General features: G+C 36.6%; 1 protein-coding gene across 2 annotated transcripts in view; it reads left to right on the top strand.

Annotated features, from left to right (window-relative positions):
* ARSJ (arylsulfatase family member J) overlaps positions 1–23605 on the top strand; it is a 64146-nt gene extending 40541 nt beyond the window's left edge. Inside the window, exons 1-3 of one of the 2 annotated variants that reach the window (XM_068543352.1) lie at positions 18654–18709; positions 20930–20938; positions 21401–23605. In XM_068543352.1, the coding sequence (XP_068399453.1) occupies positions 18669–18709; positions 20930–20938; positions 21401–22799 (1449 nt within the window). In that variant the 5' untranslated portion in view covers positions 18654–18668 and the 3' untranslated portion in view covers positions 22800–23605. Of the gene's footprint in view, positions 1–18653; positions 18710–20929; positions 20939–21400 lie in introns of those variants that run through there. The other variant, XM_068543351.1, reaches the window with a different exon arrangement.
* Positions 23606–23871: the final 266 nt, after the last annotated feature.

Here is a 23871-nt window from a genome sequence, read left to right as displayed (position 1 = left end):
CCACTGCATTCATTCTCCGATTGAATGGAAGCCATTCTGACCTTTTATTTCAGGACTTCCCTCCCTTATAGCTGGGCTCCATTTCCGCATTGTGCAGTGCCCTCATTGCCTAGCCCTGACCTTTGTGGACAGCACCTGGGTTCTCTGCCTGTCTCTCCCACATCCAATATTTTGAAACTTTATGGTTCTGCATTCCTTAGTAGAGGAACTTTCTCTTGCTATAACTTGAAAGCTAGAATATCTTGAAAACTATAGAGTTCTATTGGCCTAGTCCTATCAGCAGACATTCCAGTTAGCTAGTTTTAGCTATCCTTTAACCACACAAAACCCTTCCCAACATCCTCAACCCTGGCTCTTGCCTGCCATGTTGAGCTACTTAAAATTCCACCATTGTGCCTGTTTACATCATTTAGCCTCTGCTAGAAAGGTTTTTTTCCTACCCTCTTTACCTTTCTATTCTATATTCGAAACTCGGCTTAAATATTTCCCCAGGGAATATTTCTTTGAACTTTCTTGAAATGCCAACATTTGAGTTTCCATATCACACTGTCATCACCCCTATATAAGCACTTAACATGCTGAATTGAAATTACCTAGATCTTTACCTTATCCTTTATTATTTGGCAGCAAACTCCTTGAGATAAGCCACTACATCTTGTTCACCTTTGTTTAGCAGCACATTGTTTGGGTTGGAAGGGTGGGAGGGAAGGGAGGAAGGGGAGGGGAGAGAAGGAGGAAGTTAATTATAAAACTGAAGAAACCTAAAGAGCTCTGGGTCTTCCATCTTTAAACAGACAAGTAAATATTTGCTGGAAATCTTTCATAATATGAAGGATAGGGACATAAATTTGAAGTTTTATAGTTATGACATAAAATAAAAACAAATTATCTTTCTTCCAAGCTATTCATCTCAGTGTTCCTGCCTAATTTACATCTTATGGTGCTTTTAGAATTTTATATCACTTTGATATGCAAATTTCAAATATATACATTGCTCTGGGAATATATTTCATATTTTATTGATTATAAGATGACATTATAGTAGAGAACCCAATATATTAAATGAAATCATATTAAATATGTAAGTGAATTATATAATACTAAACAATTTTGTAATTGTTAAGTTATGAAAAATGTGCATTTTATTAGAATTGGGGACTATGGTAATATTACTAACAGTAAAATCTAACAATTATTGAATACTTACAAAAAACCAAGTACTTTACATAAGTTATAATACTTAATTCTCAAAACAACCCTAGGTTCTAAATTCTACTACTATTATGTTACATATTAGGAAACTAAATGCACAAAGTTCACATTGGTAATAAGCCCTGGAAGTAAAGTTTGAATCTAGACAGTCTTACTCTGGAGAAATGTGGTCCAATGGAACTTTTATTCAATGATAGAAATTTTCTATATCTGTGCTATCCAATATAGTGGCCACTAGCCACATGTGACTATGAAAACTTGAAATGTGGCTAATATAAACGAGAAACTGAATTTTAATTTAGTTTAACTTAATTACTTTTAATATAAATAGTTGCAGAGACAGAGATTTATTTTAAGGAATGGGCTCACATGATTGTGGATGTTGGCAAGTACAAAAATCTGCAGGATAAGCCAGCAGGCTATAGACCCTCCAGTTCAAGTCCGAAGGCAGTATACTGGGAGAATTCCCCTTTCTTCAGAGGATGTCAGTCTTTTTCTATTAAGGCCTTCAACTGATTGGAATATGCTACCCACTATGGAAGACAATCTGCTTCACTCAGTCTGCTGATTTAAATGTTAATCTCATCTAAAAATATTTTCACAGAAACATCTAAAATGTTTGACCAAATGTCAGGGTAGCATGGCCTAATCAAGTTGACACAAAAATTAATCATCACATAGTTCACGCAACATTTTTGTATGCAGTTCAACAAATTATATCGTTCTGTGGAGTACACTGGAAAAGAATTTAACCAGTACTAAATTGAATTGCTTTCATAAAATCAAACAAAACTAACATGTTTAATAAATCATCAGATAAAGCATTCTAATTTAATGTTACTTGTTTGAGTATTCTAAAATTCTTTGATGCTATCTAATTATTATCAATACTACTTTCTTGTTTTCTAGAGTATCTGAGTAAAAGTATGAAGACTGCTCTAATATTATCATTTTCCCATAGTGAAAATATCGCAGTGATTGAGGGGAGTTGAATCTACCATTACTTCCATCAAACAACTACAGAACATATCTAATATATTTGAAAAAAAGCATAACGCTAGAGCTGATGGGATGATACTATGTAACACATGACAAAATTAAACATGGAACAATAGCTAATCATAAAAGAATAATTAAAATATTTGTTAATAATCCTCCTGTTTACATTTCAAATATGAAAAGTAAGTGTTAAATTACATTTCTTTGTTGATTACAAACTCTTAGTAATTGGAACTATTTAAAATGAATAACAGTACTTGATTTGGTCTGGTTTTTAATTTCATACCAAAGATTTCAGCTCAGTACTCTCCTAACATAGCATCTTTGACTAAGTCATGAGATTTTACTTAAGCAAAGGGCTGCCTTGGGAAGAGAAGTAGACACAGAGATATTTCCTGCATTTTTTTTTTTAAAGCCTGTTTGTTTGTTTGTTTGTTTGTTTGTTTATTTATTTATTTATTTATGGCTGTGTTGGGTCTTCGTTTCTGTGCGAGGGCTTTCTCCAGTTGCGGCGAGCGGGGGCCACTCGTCATCGCGGTGCGCGGGCCTCTCACTGTCGCGGCCTCTCTTGTTGCGGAGCACAGACTCCAGACGCGCAGGCTCAGTAGTTGTGGCTCACGGGCCTGGTTGCTCCGCGGCATGTGGGATCTTCCCAGACCAGGGCTCGAACCCGTGTCTCCTGCATTGGCACGCAGACTCTCAACCACTGCGCCACCAGGGAAGCCCAATTTCCTGCATTTTTAAGTGTTCTTCCCTGTAGGAGACATTACTTCCTTCCCAAACTATAATGTTTACATTGCTCTCTTTCATGTTTGAATGAGGAAGATGGATCACAGGGAAGAAAACGTCTGCCCTGTTCACGTTGTACAGCATAGTGGTTGTTATTTGGTTTTTTCTTAGAACTCTTTGAGAATTCATTGATATTTAGACACATTGTCCACCTGAAGTTTTCACCAAGGTACCTCCTTCCTGGTTGTCCACCAGGCTATCTGCCTGTGGCTATTGTGAAGATGAAATTTTATGTGGCATTTGGATTAAAAGTGGCTGGAGGCAGCCTTTATTTTAGTGATTTGCGAAATGGAAAGCTGAACTCAAAGTGACTGTAGCTTTTTTTCTTTTTTTAACACTATCTATCTATCTATCTATCTATCTATCTATCTATCTATCTATTTATTTATTTATGGCTGTGTTGGGTCTTTGTTTCTGTGCGAGGGCTTTCTCTAGTTGTGGCAAGCGGGGGCCACTCTTCATCGCGGTGCGCGGGCCTTTCACTGTCGCGGCCTCTCGTTGTGGAGCACAGGCTCCAGACGCGCAGGCTCAGTGCTTGTGGCTCACGGGCCTAGTTGCTCCGCGGCATGTGGGATCTTCCCAGACCAGGGCTCGAACCCGTGTCCCCTGCATTGGCAGGCAGATTCTCAACCACTGCGCCACCAGGGAAACCCCGACTGTAGCTTTCTGACTACGAAGAGAAGCTATGCCATGTGGTGAGTTTAATTAACACAAGGCTGGTGAGATTATTCCTAGAATGATGGGTTAATAATCACTTAGCTGGTGGCTTTGTTTACAGCCTAGATGAGCGAGCCTTTTTAATAAGCTTTGTGGTTAACCTAGCCCCTGGGTTAAAAGTTACATTTCTGGTAGATTAAACAGATTTTGTAGTTTTAGGTGAATAACTCTGAGAACCTCTGCCCCCCTCAATAAACATTAAACACAGGAGGGCTTCCCTGGTGGCGCAGTGGTTGAGAATCCGCCCGCCAATGCAAGGGACACAGGTTCAAGCCCTGGTCCGGGAAGATCCCACATTCCACAGAGCAACTAAGCCCGGGCGCGACAACTACTGAGCCTGTGCTCTACAGCCCGTGAGCCACAGCTACTGAAACCCACACGCCTAGAGCCTGTGCTCGGCAACAAGAGAAGCCACCGCAATGAGAAGCCGGAGCACCGCAATGCGAAGCCGGAGCGCCGCAACAAAGAGCAGACCCCGCTCTCCGCTACTAGAGAAAGCCTGGGAAGCAACACAGCCAAAGATAAATAAATTAATTAAAAAAAAAAAACATTAAACACAGGCACTGTCATTCAAGATAATAAGAAAAAGAGTGTGTTATAAACTAGAAGAATCTTTCTTAAATCCTTTGCACACACGTCCCAACCCCGTCTCCTAACAGCCTGGTTCTTTGTGCTCTTCCTTCTGTTTACTGGCATGAGTAATACTCCGCACCGTTTATGGAAGTTGCAAAGCAAGTGTGTCAACAAGATTCTTTTCTCTCAAGGCTTGTCATCAAATACCATGGTTTTCTATAGTTTCTTTTCATTTTAACCAAAGATAACTCAAAGTTTAAAGCTTATAATTTTTCTTTCTACACTCAGGTTTCCCAGTGGTTTCCCATTATGGTCATTTTAAAATGTGTATCTGTACATCTATTTCAGAGAATTTTTTTTTTGGCTGCGCCATGCAGCATGCGAGATCTTAGTTCCCCGACCAGGGATCAAACCTGTGCCCCCTGCATTGGGAGCATGGAGTGTTAACCACTGGACTGCCAGGGAAGTCCCTATTTCAGAGAATTTTAAACAATATTCTGCTCTTTCTCTTTGTTTGATGAGTCGAATTCAACTCCATACAATGTCCACACAGTCCAGTCGTCCCATTTCGTGCAGTAACCCCAGATTTAATGCTCCAGGATGTCATTATTGGTGCCTTTGCTTTTTATCGAATACCTTCTTAAGCTTGTCAGTGGCCCATATTAAATTGTTCAGGAATGAGAATGTGACATTTGTGGTTATCCTGGACCTCAAGACTATTCAAAAAATGTTTAACTTCATTCTTATTCTGAAAGGTGATTAAGGTACGTTAAGTACAGATTAACTTTCTCATAACAGGCGTTCAAAACAGGCCATCGTCATAACTCATGTCCCACATGGACTTACATTTGATGTGGACTTTGATGCTAAGTCTGTGCCTCTGAAGAGACATAGAGGCCTCTAGATACTTTATGATTTTTCTCCTAAGGTTTTCATTTTAGGAGAATTCAGTTCATCTTCCAGCTTCTAATTGCTAGTAAAAGTTACTGATTCATAGACTGCTAGAACAGAAAGGCCCTGGAGACTTCCTAATTCTAGACTCCTTATTTCATATAAGAAGTTTTACAGTTTTGTGGAAGGGTTTTCCTGATGTTGACTAGTGTAGTTCTTTAAGTGTATCACAAATTGTTATTCTAACCCATTTCTGCAAATGTATCAGTAGTCTACAGTGTACAGAGATTTTGTGAAGTGATCCTGGATAATTTTTATGCTTGCTGCCTTGTTTTATGAATGTGTACTTTAAGTCTGTTCACCTGTACCTAATAGCTACAGAACACTTTTCTAGAGAATGTTTTATGAGATTTGGACATTCAGGTAAACATGAACATTCTATGGGAGCCTTTTCGTTCATACTGAAACTGCCCTGTTATGAGAGCCAGAGAATAATTATGATCTTTGGCAAAATAGTGGTATCATTTTTTTCTAACTCTCAGAAACTAGCTGTTGGCTTTTATACAAGGGAATAACAAGTTACTTTCTCTTTTTTAAAATTCAAAGGAGTGTGGAACAAAGTGTTCAGTACACAGAAGGAAGTGCTTCCTTTCCATAGAACAGTATGTTTCTAGTTCCTTCTAGAAATCTTTAATAAAGCATCACAATATTCACTTTACAGAGTATGAATCCTGTTAGATACAAAATTATTTCAACACCCAGATTGTCTCTATGAGCGGGATCTACAGAACTCTGTTTTGCTCCTATCTTACTTAATAATGATTACTAAACTTGTATTAGAGGGCCTCTATACATATTATCTTATTTAACTTTCACAGCAACCTGAAGAGAAAGGCATGTGTTACAATTCTGACCATATTAAGTGAAAGTCAGATATCATTTGGAGCAGTGATTTAGTTAACCACGATTCACGGCCCTCTTCCGTAGTCAGGGCTGGCCAAGGCCATTCCCATCATTTCTTTGGCTTTCCGGGCTGCATTCCTGCATCTGCCCATCCTTCAGCTTCCTCCTCTAGTCACACTGAGCTATGAACCTCTGCCCCCTCCTTTTGCCACAAGATTCCCAATACTTCTCTGAGGCATTACTAACTTTTCTGAAAACGTGGGGTCATGTTGCATAGCAACGGGTTTCTGCCATCTCTCTGGCTCTCGCCCTCACTAACTACCCCTTCCCCAAACCCACAAGCATCAAACATATCCCTGCCCCTCATACAGGAGGGGAAAGGTAGGTTTAGGAAGGGTTAGTGATGGATCCAAATGATGGAACATGACCTGAAAGCCATGTGTTCTGATGACAGATCCAGGGCTCTACTTGTTACTTTAAAAATATCAACAATAACCATTTGTTTAGCACTTTACAATTTACATAGACATTTTACTTACGTTAACTCATTTTAATGTCTGTAATAATGCTGTGAGGTAAGTATTATTGTTCCATTTTGAAGAAGCATATATGGTTACATAGAGAATTGACTTACCTTAGGCAATGCCTGTTTGTTAATGCTCGACTTTACCCTTTCCTTTGAGATTTCATTTACCTAAAATTGATTTCATCTCTTTGTGGCAAATCCCGTAGTGTCCCAAGGATTTCTGTTAATTACTAGTCTCATGGTCATCTCTTCCTACAGCTGAGCCCTTGATCTCAGCTAAATCTCACCTTTCCCTAGGACAATATACCTTTCAGCTTCAGTGCAACCCATATATGAAAAATAGTCTTTTATTTATTTATTTTACTCTTTGTAAAAACCAAAGCTGGCTACTCCAGAAGTTGAAGAAAGCAATACAGAAATTTCTCACCACTGACATGAATTTTGCCAGAATTGGCATACTATTTTGACTTTAAAAAATAATTTTTTCATTTTGCTGGTGAGTTAACAATGGATTCAGTATTGGAATTTTTACTCCTAATCTCATGTTCTTTTTACCACAAAATACTATTTCATAGAAGTATTTGGTATTTAGGTTTGGTAATTATTGATATATCTATTCAGAAAATTTTAATCATAGAGTAATTCAGAGAATATTAAGACATCAGTGGTTCTCAAACTTTTTTGGCCTCAGGGCCCTTTTGCACTCTTAAAAATCACTGAGGACTCCAAAGAACTTTTGCTTATATGAGTTAATGCTCTTGGTTTTTACCATAATAGAAATTAAAACTTGAGAATTTCTTAAAATATTTATTTAAAAATGACAAACCAATTACATGTTAACATAAATAAGATCTTTTTATGACTATAACAATATTCTTTTAAAAAAGTAGTGAGAAGGTTAGCATTATTTTTAATTTTACTGTCTCTTTAATGGCTAGCTTAATAGAAGATAATTGGATTTTCATTGTTGTTATGTTTGAAGTATGTGAAGAGAACTTAGCTTAATAAAGGTATATAGCTGGAAAAGGGAGATGTATTTGAGTCGTGTTTTCAGATACATGTGATTCTTTTCTTGATTACTATACCAAAATTTGTCAAGTGGTAGTTATTTAGAGATTCTTACTCATTGTTAGGTGAGACCAGACAACAACCAAAGGTTGGAAAATGTGTTGTCTGCCAAAACTCTAGTAACCCCTTTGAACTCTGTAATTTTTTCTATTGTGTTTCTATGTTCTGGACACTGTTCTAAGCGCTTTACATATATTAGCTCATTTAATCCTCATAATAACTCAGTGAGAAAGGTGCTAATATTAACCTCATTTTGAGGTTACTGAAGCAACTGAGTAAACTGAGGCATAAAAATGGAAATGAGGAAACTGATGCACAGAGATTCTCTGAAGTGAATTTGCCATTTTAGTTCTCAGCTCTGTTGTTTTACAGGATAGTAAATTCAAAGTAAAATAACCCTAATGACATGGACAAGTAATAGAATTGCAAAGTTATTGATAATCCTATGACATACTGAACACTCTAATAATATATTGGTAAATTACCAAGAGAGATCACATAGTCCTCCGTTAGTAGGCCAAAATCACTTATTATTCCCTTAGTATGCCTCCAGTTATATTGTCATTAATGATCTATGTTTAACTTGTTTCTAATATAATTTTTTCTGAATATGACATCTAAGAATCACATTAATACAGCTTCTGAATATAATTTTTAGCTAATCAATACATGTTTGCATGCACTTTCCCTTATGTTACTATAAAAATACCATTAAACTAATTTTGAGAATCTGTATTTTGGATCCTAGTAGAAATACAGCTAAAACAACACTTAACAGCTTTTCAGGATTACAGAAATTCAAGAACATGGGAGTGACAGTTTTGGATGTTGCAACACAAATTTTTAGAGGAGTTGGCAGGTATAGCTTAATAGGACACATGATTCCTTCTGACGGTACAGGAAAGTGGGCAACGGGCAGTAAGAGAAGCAGCAGCTTCAAGAACAATTTTTACTGCCATGAATTCTTAATGGTACTTTCTGGGAGCTTTCCAGGATACATTCAGCTGAGAAACCTATGATCAGTAGTGAGTATGCTTTCCCAGGGTCATAGATGCAGTATCTATGTGATATATATATATTTTTTTAAATTATTTTTTATTTTATTATTTTATTATTTTATTTATTTTTGCCTGTGTTGGGTCTTCGTTTCTGTGCGAGGGCTTTCTCTAGTTGTGGCAAGCGGGGGCCACTCTTCATTGCGGTGCGCGGGCCTCTCACTGTTGCGGCCTCTCTTGTTGCGGAGCACAAGCTCCAGACGCACAGGCTCAGTAGTTGTGGCTCATGGGCCCAGTTGCTCCGCGGCATGTGGGATCTTCCCAGACCAGGGCTCGAACCCGTGTCGCCTGCATTGGCAGGCAGATTCTCAACCACTGCGCCACCAGGGAAGCCCTGTGTGATATTTTGGAAACCTATCTGTTATGGTATGAGTAAAGAATAAGAAAAAAATTGGATGGAATAGCACAGCTGAGATTTATCTGTCAAATCTTCCCTCTGGTAGACAAAATAAGCATCACTTAATAGTATTAAAGCACTCCAAAGAAAATTTTGGGGAACAAGTTTATTTCCATGTCTGAAATATAACAAGATCCATATATTAATACTGGAAAGTATGACTCAGGCAACAAAGAGATCAGTTGGTTTTTGCTTATATGTCATTACAGCTCAGCATACCATAAATATTCCTATAGATTCAATACCTATCCTTCTTTTTAAAAACCATCTTCATTCAGAACATTTATTTTTTTTAAATAAAGCTGAGTACTTGGCATGGGTCTCCCTATAGATCAATGTGTTATTTCTTTGCATTCCTCCATAGACGTTTAAGGAAACTGACACATAAAAGGGGAAAAAAGCAATTGCATGGCATAAGCTTCAGTTTGACAACTGGAAATTCCAATCTGACTGCCAGGAAGAAAGACAATGGGCAAGACACTAATTCACTAGTCCCAAATGATGGCATTATGTTTTGTTTTGCTTTGGTTTTGGTTTCATCACTTACACACAACAGAGCAGTAGGAGAAAGACATGGAGTTAAAGAGATTATGGACAGGAAGGGCACAGAAGAGAGAAGATGTAGTAATAAATAGTTATAACTAGCATTTGTATAGAATTTTACAATTTACAATATGTCTTCTGTATTTTATTTCATATAACCCCAACCAAAACAGAAAAAAAAGGTCCTGTGGAGGGATCTGCAGGGCATATTTAGTTATTTTTTTTTATTTCCAGTTTTTAAAATTATTATCACTGTGAAATATTTCAAACATACGAAAGCTTCTTAAGAATAATTTAACAAATACTCTGGGTATTTTTCTACATAAAGGAGAAAGTTGAATGAAAAGAATTATTATATAAAATTAAGGCAGTTGTAACCATGCTATTGTACATGGGGTAGAAGAAAGATGATCTATGATAATGATTTGGACAAGGATCCGTTTAAATTTGCTAAATTTCTTTCATTTAACTATTTATATAGTTCAACAGCTCAGAATATAAAATATCAATTCCACATTCTTATCTGCCAGCACTAGTTGCTTATTAATACTGTCGTTTTAATAATAAATCCTAAACTATTTAAAATAGTTCAATATCTGTATTTAGGACAGAATCAATAGTCATCACTACTAGAATTTAGAAAAGATACCAATAGAAGGGCAAAGTCACAGATAGATTAGAAGGCCATGAATTTACCTTTTGGGAAAGAAATTATTTAATACATGTCAATTGGTGCCTATGTTCTATTTCTAACGATGCCTACATGAAAATGCATGGCTCTAGCCTTGAGAATTTAGTCATACCAATTAATACAGTTTTACACAATAATTCTCTTTATCTTTAGTTGAAATTGCTTTATAGCATAGAATTATAAAGTTCCTTTACAAATAATGCTAATTAACTTCAAGTGTAATAGCCATCTGCCTTGAGGAATAAGCAAGTATGTTCTTTTTGAAACTTTCCCTAAAACATAAAAATTATTCTCTACTTTGATATTTAGTATATCACAATATGCCCCGTAGAGTTATTTATCATAAATTCTCACTATCTTTTTTGTTCCCCACACAGTACAGTGCCTGGAATATTGTAGGTTCTTAATAAATGCAATTTTTATTAAATTAAATTTGTAAATTTTTCTGGAGACTGCCATCATTTTCTCTACTAAGCCGTTGAGTTTCAGTTTCTTTTCACATAGCTTGCAGCTAAGACACTGATGCCTTCCACATGAGTTTGACATAAAGTACTTTCACTTCTGTGTGGCTAATTTCAGGTGCAAAGATACTCAGTTATTTGAAAGAGAATTCCTAAGGACAGGTAGGAGGAGATAATCCTGCTCAAGAATGCAAGAATGTTACCACTTTTTTGTTGGGCTAATTTCTAGAGAAGACACCTGGTGAACAGAAATGTCAAGCTCTTCATAATTTTTTTTTCTTCAAAGTCAGAACTACAAAGAAAACATTGGACTTTTCCACCATTTGAAAATATGGCAGTCCTATTTCTAGGGGAATTAAATAAATGATAGACTGATGCATACAGAGGAAAATGAATAGATCATATTTTCAAAAAAATTAAAAGAATTTTTTCCTAAGGAATCTGCATTTTACATTAATAATTTTAACTAATATCAATAGAATATTAGCTAAGGATATTTTCCGTAACACATCCTGTCTCAGGGCAAAGTTGCTAATGTGAAATGTGGTTTAATATTTAAGCTGTTCTCTGTTCTACACCTCAAAGCACATTTTCTGTTTAGAATAGAAGAGATAAATCAAATTTTTTCTAAATTGATTTAATAATACCCTGTGGTAGTAGTAAAAATAGCAAGAAAAGTAGAAATTTTATTTTGGCAGTATGGGTACACTTTGCTTTTTGGAATACATGTGTCCTTGAAAAAGTCTAAGTTAAATCATTTTAAATGCACCTCTGGAGTTCCCTCTTAAATTTTACTCTGTAAATAATTTTACAGATGAGGATTCAGTTAACTATATAAGTGAATGTTCATCTAGATAGATGTTTGTTAGTCTTTAATTTATGTATTAAACTTTATTTTTTTTTAAATAATGGGGTGTAGAAAGTCCGGGTCTTTAAAAGGAATACTTCCAAAAGATAACATGGAAAAAGGGGGTCATGGCAAAGTCCCTCTGGTTAGGGACTAAACTTATTTTTTGATGGAAACTACCAAGAATTTACACACACTATAGATGAGAGTAGAAAGAATGTTTTCAGAAAGAAACCACTTACCATGTGATTTGCAGCCATGTTTCTTATGAGACCAGGAAAACTGTAATCAGTGTAGCAAAATCTCTGTGGATGAGAAAGGCAATGGCAAGGATAAACAGCAGGCTCCGATGACCAGCAAAGACCATTCAAAGGTAGGAATTTTTAAAATTATGTGACAAGTTATCCCTTTGCTTACTTAGTGAGAGGAGACATTTTCTCTGGCTTTTAGGGGATAATTACAGAATTCATTTAGCACATTCCATCCCCTTTCTTCTGGTCTAAAGGTAATCTTCTGAGTAGATGTCCTTACTAGAAAACGTTCCTTGATAAGATGAATGAGTGTTTTCATTCAGTTGGCATTTAGATTTCTTTTTTTATTTTAAATTGCTAACTAATTGCCTTGGTAAAATTAGTCCCATATTAACAATTAGTCTGAGTAGAATAAGCTAGTTATTTTGAAACCCATTCATCTAAATTTCATCTATATATAAATTTATATAACAGAAAGTGAAAGCTTCCTCTTCTCCCACAATTGTTATTCCCTTGAAAATAATCATGTCCAAGGGTTTGGTGTATATCTTTACATTTTTTCTTTCTTTTTCTCTCTCAGCGAATACATGCACACTCACATTTATTTGTTCATTCATTCAAAAAATATTTATTGATGTCCTATAATGAGCCAAACGTTGTTTTAGGTGGTGTGGATACAGCAGTGACTAGTCCCTGCCCTTATAGAACTTAACATTTTTTATTATAAAGAGCTAATAATAAATAAGATATTCTGCCATAGCCAGATGTCCTTCCAGTCAGCGATACCTCGTAAGCACTTTTCCGCATCAGCGCTTAGAGCCCCTCCATACTCCTTTTTTTTTTCTTTTTCCATTTATAGTCTTGAAGTAGTCTATGCTCACCATCTATACATTTTCACTTTCCAATCATGTCTCAACTTTCAGAAGTCTGGGCTTCTTCCCACACCGTTCTACTAAAATATTGTTTATCGGTTCCCATGTGCTTGTTGTGAAATCCAGTTGACGCTGTTCAGTTCTCACCTTCTTTGGCTCCTTCACAGTATGGGATACAGGCCACTCTGTATAACTCCCCTCCACTGCTCTAGTTCACACAGTAGCTGTTTCATCTCAGACTCTTTCGCTGGTGCTCCTTGCTTTTCTTCTAAATGATGGTATTATTTCCTTGGCGCTCAGTCTCCATTCTGTCTGTAGATAGTGTCATGTGCTCCTGTGAATTCACATACCACCTACATGCTAAGTAGTCTCAGATCTTTATGTTATGTCATCCTGTACACCTCCTGATGGGTATCTTACAGGTGCCTCCAGCTTAATGAAGAGCAGGATTCATCGTCTCCCACTCATCCCTGTTCCTCTTCCTGAATTTCTTAGTGGAAGAAGCCTCCTTTCTCTCAGCCACCCAGACCAGACATTCTGGACTCATTCTCAACATTCCTCTGTCCCATGCTCTCCACATACAGTCTGTAACCCTATTAAATGTCCCTCTTTATAATCTCTAATCTTCTTCTCTCATCCTTACTGTCACCCATCTCAGTTTTGACTATCAACATTTATCTCTTAGATTAGGGCAAATCCCCTTGCCTAAGTCCCGTTGCATTCCAATGCATTCTTCACACTACAGCCAGAGTGCTTTTTCTAACGCAAAACTTATGTTATTCTTTTTTCAAAAGCATTTCTGTGGCTTCCTATGAGCTCTACATTAAGTACAAAAATCTTAGTACAGCTGTAGGCTGTAATACAGCTCTCTGTAATTTGGCACCTACTTGTCTATATACTCTCATCTCCTGTCAAGATATGTCTGAATCTCTGTTCTGATCTGTTGATCCACAGAGGGCCAAATTCTCTCTCCCTTTTTCTATTTGAACATCCCACTCCTTACTGAAATGCTCTTTGCCTTCCTTTCAGCCCTTTACCTGGATGGCTCCTCCTCCCTCAAGAATCGTCTCTGATTCATGTTCCCCTGTGACTTTGCTTTTGTCCATGTTGTTGCAAGTGTTTGAAATGTCTGTCCTTTTCCCAGATTCACCCAGATACTCCTGTGAATGCATTCAGATCTAACATGGTCCCTTCTGAGAGCATTTCCTGACCCTGCTATGAGCACTCAGAGAAGGCTGTGGTTGTCTTTGCTGTAGCATTTACTCCTGTCATGATAATCCTCTGATTGTCGTCTGCATCTCACATAGACTGAGTTCCTTGAGAGCAGGACTCATCTTATTCAACTTTGTGACCCCCAAAGCTAGCAGTGTGTGACTCGTGGTGGGTGAAAGAGTGTTAACTAAGTAATTCATTCTAAACTATGCCTAGTTTTCATCTCATAAATGAGTGGATATTTGTTCATGAGATGAAAAACTTGGCATAGACTTGGTATGACACCCCTCCACAACCTCCACCTCCCACCAGAGTATATAAGTACTAAATAATGAAATTAAGGCCTATAAATAGAATTATAGTCTTTGAGATAAAAAAGTCTTTGGAAGAAAGTAATAAAGGAACTCCTTTCAGCATATAGAAAATGTTATATATTTCTAACTTACAAATATCTGTGTGACATTTGATTCGTAAACTATAGTCAGTTATACCTGTTTCCTTCCCTTCAAAATATCAGTTTCTACTGCACTGTTGGCTGCTTTTGTACCCTCTAACCATCCTGGATTTTAGAGCCTGAATGAAACTATTAGGATTCATTTTTTATCCTTGTAAGTGTTTGTACTTACAAGGATACATTAAATATGTAATTGGATTAAAATAATAATATTGTATTAGATATTATTAGAAAAAGGAGAATTCAAAAACTACTGCCACTGCCAGCACTCAGTAATATAAATTAATATTTTAAAAGATTACAAAACTCTTCACATATTCTAATGCCAAGCTGAAAGGCTCACTTAGCTTTTTTCTTGTAAGTTGGCCGGAAAGTGAGAATGATAGCTATTGTTTTAAGCAGAATTGGCATCAACTCTAGTTTTACTGTTGTTCATATGGAATTTTCTTCACATGGTAGCCAGGTGGAGACCAAAAAAATCCACTAAATTTCAAAATTAGTTTATTTTTTAGCAAACATGATTACAGTATGTATTCAGAATACATTATGTGAAAAACCTATTTTTTAATCTAACTTTATGTTATCAAAGAAAGAAGTTAAATATATGTTGATGCATTGTGGAAACCTCTTTATCAAATATCTGTACATAAATATTATAAACTTGGTTTTGTAAAGCTGCTCTGAGGTTGTATGGAGTTCTTTATGGAAACACCAAGCTATAGTCCTTGACCCATGAATTTTTATAGAAGGAACCTTAGAGGTCACTTAGTACTTCTTTTCCAGTTCAGGTATGTCTTTTACAGAATCTTTGGTAGATGATCATCTAACCTATTTTTTTTTTTTTGGTCTTTGTTTCTTTTCTTTTTGAGAATTTTTTTATTTTTTATTTTTTGCATTGAATTGAAATCTGCCTCCTTGTAATGTTACCCATTAGTCCCAATTATATACTTTGGAATAAAACAGAGACCAGCTGGTGCATCTGCTATTCACCGAATTATGAAAGCCACAAATCTAGAAGTCATTCTTGATTTTTTTCCCTTTCCTCTCCCGTTATCCTCCCTCCCCTCATTGAAATTGTCCTATCAGTTCTAAGTCCAAAGTATACATTTGATCCATCCACTTACTTCCATTTTTACTGCCACTAGATGGTAGTCCAAGCCACCATCATCTTTGACCCAAACTACTTTAATAGCCTTAAAAAAAAAAAAAACTCTGTGCTTTGATTTTCATCTCCGTACAATCTCCTTCCTATACCAACGATCTACAAATTGTAGTCCTGACACCCTAGGACAACACAAGATGATTCATTAGAATGCAAGAAGAAATACCAGAAATTCTATTTATATTTATTTTTATCTCATCTGTTTTAATTTCTATTTTTGTATAAGTTTCTATAATGTTTATAAATTAGTACAGTGTATATATTTTAGCTCTTATTTTTCTTTTTTGCTTTTTATTAAATTCATAGTCTGATAGATCCAACTTCCCACATCTATTTACATAGTCTTATATAACTAACATGTAAACAGTTGATTTTTTTTAAATAACATGTAGTGCCTTTCGTTTATCCCATTTAGATTTTCTTACACATTTTTTTAAAATTTTGAAACTATCTTATACCTACAGAAAAAATTCAAGTACAGCACAAGTACAACACAAATAACATTTTTTCCTGAACCATTTGAGAGTTAATTGCCAACCTGATGCCCCATCATCTCCAGTACTTTAGTGTATATGTCCTACAAAGATATTTTCCTACATTAGCCACAAAAGAACTATCTAAAACAGGAGAACATTATTATTCCTATTTAGTCCTCAAAACCCATTTCAGTTTTGCCAGTTCTCCAAGTATGTCCTTTATTGTAACCATTCCAATTCAGAATCGCGTGTTACATTTATTCATGTCTCCTTAGTCTCTTTCAAATTGGAAGAGTTCCTCAGTCCTTCTTTGACTTATATAACCTTGACTTATATAATACTTATAATACTTATATACTTATATAATACTTCTGAAGATTTTAGGTCAGTTATTTTGTAGAATGTCCCTCAAGTTTAGTTTTGCCTGATATTTACTGAGAATTAGATTCAGATTGTGTACCTTAGGGTGGAACACTGTAGAAACAATGCTATATTCTTCTCATTGCACCTATCTGGTGGCACATTATGTTGATTTATCCTGATTACTGATGATGTTAACTTTGATCACTTGATTAATATGGTGTTTATCAAGCACTTCCAGTGTGTGGTTACTCTTTTCCATATATATAATTAATAAGTGTTTTGTGGGGAGGTACTTTGAGACTGTATCAATATCCCATTGCATACCAAACTTTTCCTATTTACTTATTTACTTATATTAGTATGGACTCAGGGTTTCCTATTTTATTCAGTGGGTGTAATTTATTACTGTTTATTTTGATGCTTGCATTGTCCCAGATTTGGCCAGTTAAGAGCCCCTTAATTCAGGTTTCTACATCTTTTTGACATATTCCCTTTCAGTCTTTAAGCCCTTCTTTAACTTTCTATGTACATTTTATCATCTGTTTCAACAACATTTCGGGTCATTTAGATTACTTTGGATCTTCATTATGCCACTTTTAACTATTCCTCTTAGATATTAAGCATATCTTCTATTTCTTTACTCAAGTCGTGGATAATAATAATCAATGAGTTGAAGCCAAAGAAAGGGCCCAGTGTGCTGCTCCAGAAACTACTTTCCAGATCGGAGATTCTCAACCAGTTAATCAGTTAATATTAATTAATATACTATTTTTTAGTTTATTTTGAAGAATTATGTGATTAGTCTTCCAGCTAGTTGCTGCTGCCAAGTCAATGTCACTGAAAAGCCAAAAACTCTATCAAGATCTTCCCTACACCCCAACCATCTCCTTCCTGAAAGAAAAATTTTTTTTAGCATTCGATGCTGTTCTTCATGACTGACAGCACTGTCTCCATCTGATCCCAGGGTTCAGAGAACTCTTAGCTTCATGTCACCCTCATTGCCAGTAGGATCTTTACTTACAACCCACTTTGTAATATAACAGCTCTGGGGGCAGGGGGAGAAACAGAACAAAATAAAAACTTAATTCTTAGCACACGTTATACACTCAGTAATATAACTTAGCTACGGAAATGAGTAAATACTGAAGATTAATGCAAATAAATTAACCCAAACTTTACATGGGTCTAACTGTTCAGTTAGCTGTGAGTGTACAATGTGAGTCTCCAAACCAAAAATCTGGATTCCAGTATAGAACCCAAGATTTACAGCTGTAAAACTTGGGAAAGCCACTAAATTACTCTGAGTTTCAGTGTCCTTTTATTGTTGTTATTGTTGTTGTTAGATGGAACTAATAAATGGAGCCGCCCTGCCTGCTCCACACTGTTGTAGAAGCCAGAGAATATCACGTAAATGAAAAGTTTCTGTATGCAATTAACTGGTATGAAAGTGTAAGATTATCATTCTTATCACAAATATATAGTGCTGTCATACAGTTGATTTTCTGTTATTTTATAAGAAAAGAATCATGGGCAGATTTTTCAAATGCCTATCATTTTCCTGAGCTATTTTCCTAATTCTGATCCTTTTTTAAAAAAGAAAATGAAGCTAACTTGGCAGGACTTTTCTTTTGATCCTACCTAATTTGTTTGTTTGTTTGTTTAATGCTCACAAATTATCTACTTAAAAAGTTGTTCTCAAAATTTTGGGGGATCAGCATAAGCCTCACTGTTTGGTTGATAAATTCTTCCTATCTTTAATTAGAAAGTTAGAACAGATTCACTTCTCAAGACTGACGTGGCATCTTTCCTCTGCTCCTTGATTTTTCAAGAAGTAGAGGAATTAACTCTTAAAGAGACTAGAGAAAGCATCAGGCTTAGCCCTTGTTGTTCAGGAACATGTTTCACAGCCTGGTGGGGCAGGCTGGGGAGCTGGGGGACATCTCTATGTCTCTATCCTCCATCTATAAAATGAACGTAAAGAATCCTACTTCTCACTGTTGTAATGAGGACTAAATGAAATAATGCATGTGAAATAAGGCCTATAAATTATAAAACTTTAAAGAAATATGTTAGTAACATATGATTCAGAACTCTGGGATAATAATAATAAAAGCTATCATTTACTGAATGTACTCTCCTTACCAGACTCTGTGCTCTCTTTTGATGCTACCACAGCCCAATATGTATTATTATCCCTGTTTTACAAATGAGGAAGCTGAGGATCAGAGGGGATAAATACTGCCCCAAGTCACACAGCTAATAAGCAGTCGAGCAAATTCAAACCCAGTTATGTCTGACCCCAAAACCTATACCCTTAACCCTTGCCTCCAATTTTACCTCATACTCCCTCCTGTTTGGCCCTACAGGCTTGAACTCATTTAAGCAGGAGCTGCTCTGAAAAGCTCTCTTCTGTTAGGAACTGCTGCCAAACATTTATATTGTTGATTCTAAATTTTCCAATATGAAAACCATCCTATTCTGGAGAAGACAGAAACCACATAGTTGATCAATAGCGCTGAACTCTCTTATTTATCTGCTAACACTGTACCATCTTCTGAAAGCAGCAGCCCTCTTCTTTCCTACTCTTTTTGTATGAACATTTTCTCTATTTTATAATTTCAAAAGCCTCAATTCCCTTTGCCTTTAGTACTAGGTGCAAAAATGCCCAATTTAATTAGAAAGACTTTAATTGGTTAGCTGTTCAATGACTTGAGTAGATTTCTGGCCAGGTACATTTTCTGCATAAGGTAATTAGTAACCCATGCCCACAAATCCTTCCCCAAATTCTTACATCATACAGATTTCTCCTTTTTAAATATCCTCAATGTTTATATTGATAGGTGTTACCAATTTGTCATGTATTTATACAAAAATTAGTTGTTTCAGAAGTGAATGATCCTGAACTGAATCAATAATTATCAAGAGCAATAACACTTTATGAATTTAGTGCTAAATAATACTTATAAAAAGCTTATTTCTTCGGGAATTTATTGCTTAAATTACCACAACTGTGTTAATTGTGAACTTTGACAGCCAAATGATCAGCTGTGTAGACAGGACCCATATGAATGCTGCCTTGTGTTAGTGACCGGACATCCCTACAACTTCTATGAAACCATCAGCCTGTTACTGCAGTTGACACTTTGAAAGAACTTGCAGGTGCATTATACTATCATTTGAACATTTAAAAATAAATTGAACTATTCACCAAAGACATGTGTAATACGTTGACCTTTCAGGTTGAATCAATTTGGAAAACAAAATTCTTTTTGATCTCAATATTACTCTTTGTAATTTGATTCCAAGAATATTTTTACTTTTACACTAACACTCTCTGAAAACTTCATTTTCTCAGAATCTCTATAGTTCCTATTTAAAAAGTCTTTTTAAACTTATGTAATAACTATAGATATTAATCACTTTTAAAATGGCATGAACTAATGGGCACATCTTGACCCAATTGAAAATTCATACCATTCTCTGGAAAAAAGTCCCTTGGCAAAATATCCTTGGGAAGAGAACAATGCCAGAAATTAACAACTGCTTAATTTTAATGTATAGAAAGGGTTACCTTGTTTTCTTAGACTAAATTGTAAGTGAATATAATTTTCTTAAAAAGGAGACACTGTGGGAAACATATGAAATGATTCATTTCCTGCTGTTTTTGGAAAAATGTAATTCTTCTGTAGCATTAGCTAAAAGATTTACTCTAAAATGGCTTTTCAACAATAGTGTATTGTGAGTCAGAAATATTCTCTTTCTCGTTACAGAGATTTAACAGGTTTTGACAATCAAACAGGAGACTTTTGTATAATTTTTGCATGAATGTTTAGTTCTTCCTAATCAGGTGGAAATAAATTATTTCAGAAAATGATTTAGGAACTAATGTGAGGTCCTTAGACCAAAAACAACAACAACAATAACAACAACATGTTACCAAAGCAAACTTGAGTCCATTCACCTGTGCGCAGTGCCCAGTAAAGCCAGTCTACTGCCACCAGGTTGTGGTGAAAGAAAATGCAGCACTTACTGCAGTCCCCAAGCAAGGAGTCTAGGCAGCTAGTGCTCAAAAGACCCTGAAATGGCTTTCAGGGAAAGGTTTTTAAAGACACAGTGAGGGAGACGGTTGTGGGGTGTGTGATCAGCTCATAGACGTTCTTCTGATTGGTTGTTGGTGAGGTAACCAGGAGTCAACATCTTCAACCTTCTGGTTCCAACCAGTCTGGGGTCTATGTGCTTGTGGGCAGCATACAGTTAACTTCTCCCACCTGGTGGGGGTTTCAGAATCGACAAAATAGTTCAAAGATATGGGTCAGAATATAATCTCTAGCCCTTGAGGAGGAACTAAAAGCCCTTGACTTTGTTTAATGGCTAAACTATTATTATTTTGTCTTGCTTGACTGTTTTCCTTTGTTTCTACATTTTCTCACTTCTCTGATTAAACTTATTCTTTGGAACTTGGGGAAGGCCTAGGAGGCTAAAGTTTTTCTGAGAACAAGAAGCAGGCAGAGGACATGGCATGGTGGGAGGGGGCTGGGAGGTGGGGTCTTTCCTGAGAAGGCTCCATAGGATCCTGCTCGGTTACAAACACTCTGAAATTTATATACTTTCCTTTCTCATGTTAGTTTGTTATGTCATGTGATTAATTAAAAGATTAAAGTTTATTCAGATTAATTATGTTATAAGAACTTTAAAAAGACTTTGAGATAGGTGGTGAAACCTTAGTTTCAAAAGTACTGATTCAAATGCATTTCAAATGTTAAATATGTAGCTAATTAGGGTAGGACTTTTGAGCAACAGTAGAATATACTGAATTGCTCATATTTTATTTGGGGTAACATTTCTCTTCATAGAAACATTGTTTAATTTAAGAATCATTGTTTTATGTGGAACCTCTCTTTTATCCTGCACTGACACAATTTTTACTCTTTTGTCAAGGTATCAGATACATACCGGACTTCAACATTCTATCATAAGACCTACACAGCCCAACTGCTTACCTCTGGACAATGCAACCCTACCTCAGAAGCTGAAAGAGGTTGGATATTCAACACATATGGTTGGAAAATGGCATTTGGGTTTTTATAGAAAAGAATGTATGCCCACCAAGAGAGGATTTGATACCTTTTTTGGTTCCCTCTTGGGAAGTGGCGATTACTATACACACTACAAATGTGACAGTCCCAGGATGTGTGGCTATGACTTGTACGAAAATGACAATGCTGCCTGGGACTACGACAATGGCATATACTCCACACATATGTACACTCAGAGAGTGCAACAAATCTTAGCTTCCCGTGACCCCAGAAAGCCTATATTTTTATATATTGCCTACCAAGCTGTGCACTCTCCACTGCAAGCCCCTGGCAGGTATTTTGAACACTACAGATCCATTATCAACATAAACAGGCGCAGGTATGCTGCCATGCTTTCCTGCTTAGACGAAGCAATCAACAATGTGACCCTGGCTCTAAAGACATATGGTTTCTATAACAACAGCATTATCATATACTCTTCAGATAACGGCGGCCAGCCCACCGCAGGAGGAAGTAACTGGCCCCTCAGAGGTAGCAAAGGAACCTACTGGGAAGGGGGGATCCGGGCTGTTGGCTTCGTGCACAGCCCACTTCTGAAAAACAAGGGAACAGTGTGTAAGGAGCTTGTGCACATCACTGACTGGTACCCCACTCTGATTTCACTGGCTGAAGGACAAATTGACGAGGACATTCAACTGGATGGCTATGACGTCTGGGAGACCATAAGTGAAGGCCTTCGTTCTCCCCGAATAGATATTTTGCACAACATCGACCCCATTTATACCAAGGCGAAAAATGGCTCCTGGGCGGCAGGCTATGGGATCTGGAACACTGCCATCCAGTCGGCCATCAGAGTGCAGCACTGGAAACTGCTCACAGGGAACCCCGGCTACAGTGACTGGGTGCCCCCTCAGTCATTCAGCAACCTCGGGCCGAACCGGTGGCATAACGAACGGATTACGTTGTCAACCGGCAAAAGCGTGTGGCTGTTCAACATCACAGCCGACCCCTACGAGAGAGTGGACCTTTCTAACAGGTATCCCGGGGTCGTGAGGCAGCTCCTGCGGAGGCTCTCACAGTTCAACAAGACCGCGGTGCCTGTCAGGTACCCCCCCAAAGACCCCAAAAGTAACCCTCGGCTCAATGGGGGAGTCTGGGGACCATGGTATAAAGAGGAGAAGATGAAACAGAAGCTACGCAAAAATAAGACTGAGAAAAAGCAGAAGAAAAGTAAGACAAAGAAGAAACAGCAGAAAGCAGGCTCATTTACAAATTGCCGTTTGGGCGTTCCTCGTGGATAGGTACACATTTTTTCCTGTCTGGCTAAACTTAAATCAGTACTTAGTCTTTCACCAGTTTTCTAGGTGAACCAGCATGTTTGGCTCAGTAGGATCCCTGCCATCAACATCGCTGTTTTCGGGTCGTGCTACTCCAGAGACTTCTGCCACCTGGAAAGCTTGTGCTCAGTGCCAAAGGTGCTACTCTTGGAAGCCATGCTTGGAGCAGAAAGGAGATGTTTGTTTCTCTTGCTCCTTTATAAAAGGTGGTCAGTGACGAGTCCAGCTGTTGTGCTTCAGTCAATTGACCAAACACTATGCTTTAAATTATAACATTAGACTGTAACCTGCAGTTGATGGACACGCTACTTTGATGGAAGTTACAGGGCAGCATGATTAAAAACCACCTTTGATGAAGTGTAGTCAAAGGTTGCATCACCTCAAAGGCCTTGAAGAACATTTTTTTCTTAGTGAATTTTTGTATCTCTATCATAGGACACTTGGGTTTTTTTAATTAATTCTATTTCATATATCATTTCCTTTCCTGTGAAAATAAGCTGTTTTTCTCACATGTGAACAGCTTACACCTCACTTTATCATGCATAAGGGAATGGCAAATGTTTGAGCACACTGCCAAAACGTGAATGTAACTATTTTCTAAACACTTTAATAGAATGATGTTTCAGAATAAAGTACATAATTTATTTTTACAGAAAAAATATTAATTATTTTGTTTTCATAAAAAGTTATACAAATGACTTTTAATTATTTTATTTTTATTTTCTACATACCATTAGAAGAATTTTATTTCATATTATCAAGATTATCAAACACTGTAATACTGTATTACTAGTGTGTGAATTCATAGAATATAAAAAGAAAAAAATGATAATCATCATTGTTCAACCATTATTTTGAATGTAATAGGATGAATATATTCCTTACAAATTACTTGGAAATTCAGTGTTTGTACAGAATTGAGAGACAACTTTATTGTTTCTGTCATAAACACTTTATTTATGTATCTTAATTATTAAAATGACATATTTTATAGCACCAGCAGATTGTGTGGCTTTTCTGATTTAACATCTGTATA

Source organism: Eschrichtius robustus, chromosome 4, assembly GCF_028021215.1.
Source record: "Eschrichtius robustus isolate mEscRob2 chromosome 4, mEscRob2.pri, whole genome shotgun sequence".
Classification (NCBI taxonomy): Eukaryota; Metazoa; Chordata; class Mammalia; order Artiodactyla; family Eschrichtiidae; genus Eschrichtius; species Eschrichtius robustus.
This window is presented reverse-complemented; position numbering and strand designations above follow the sequence as displayed.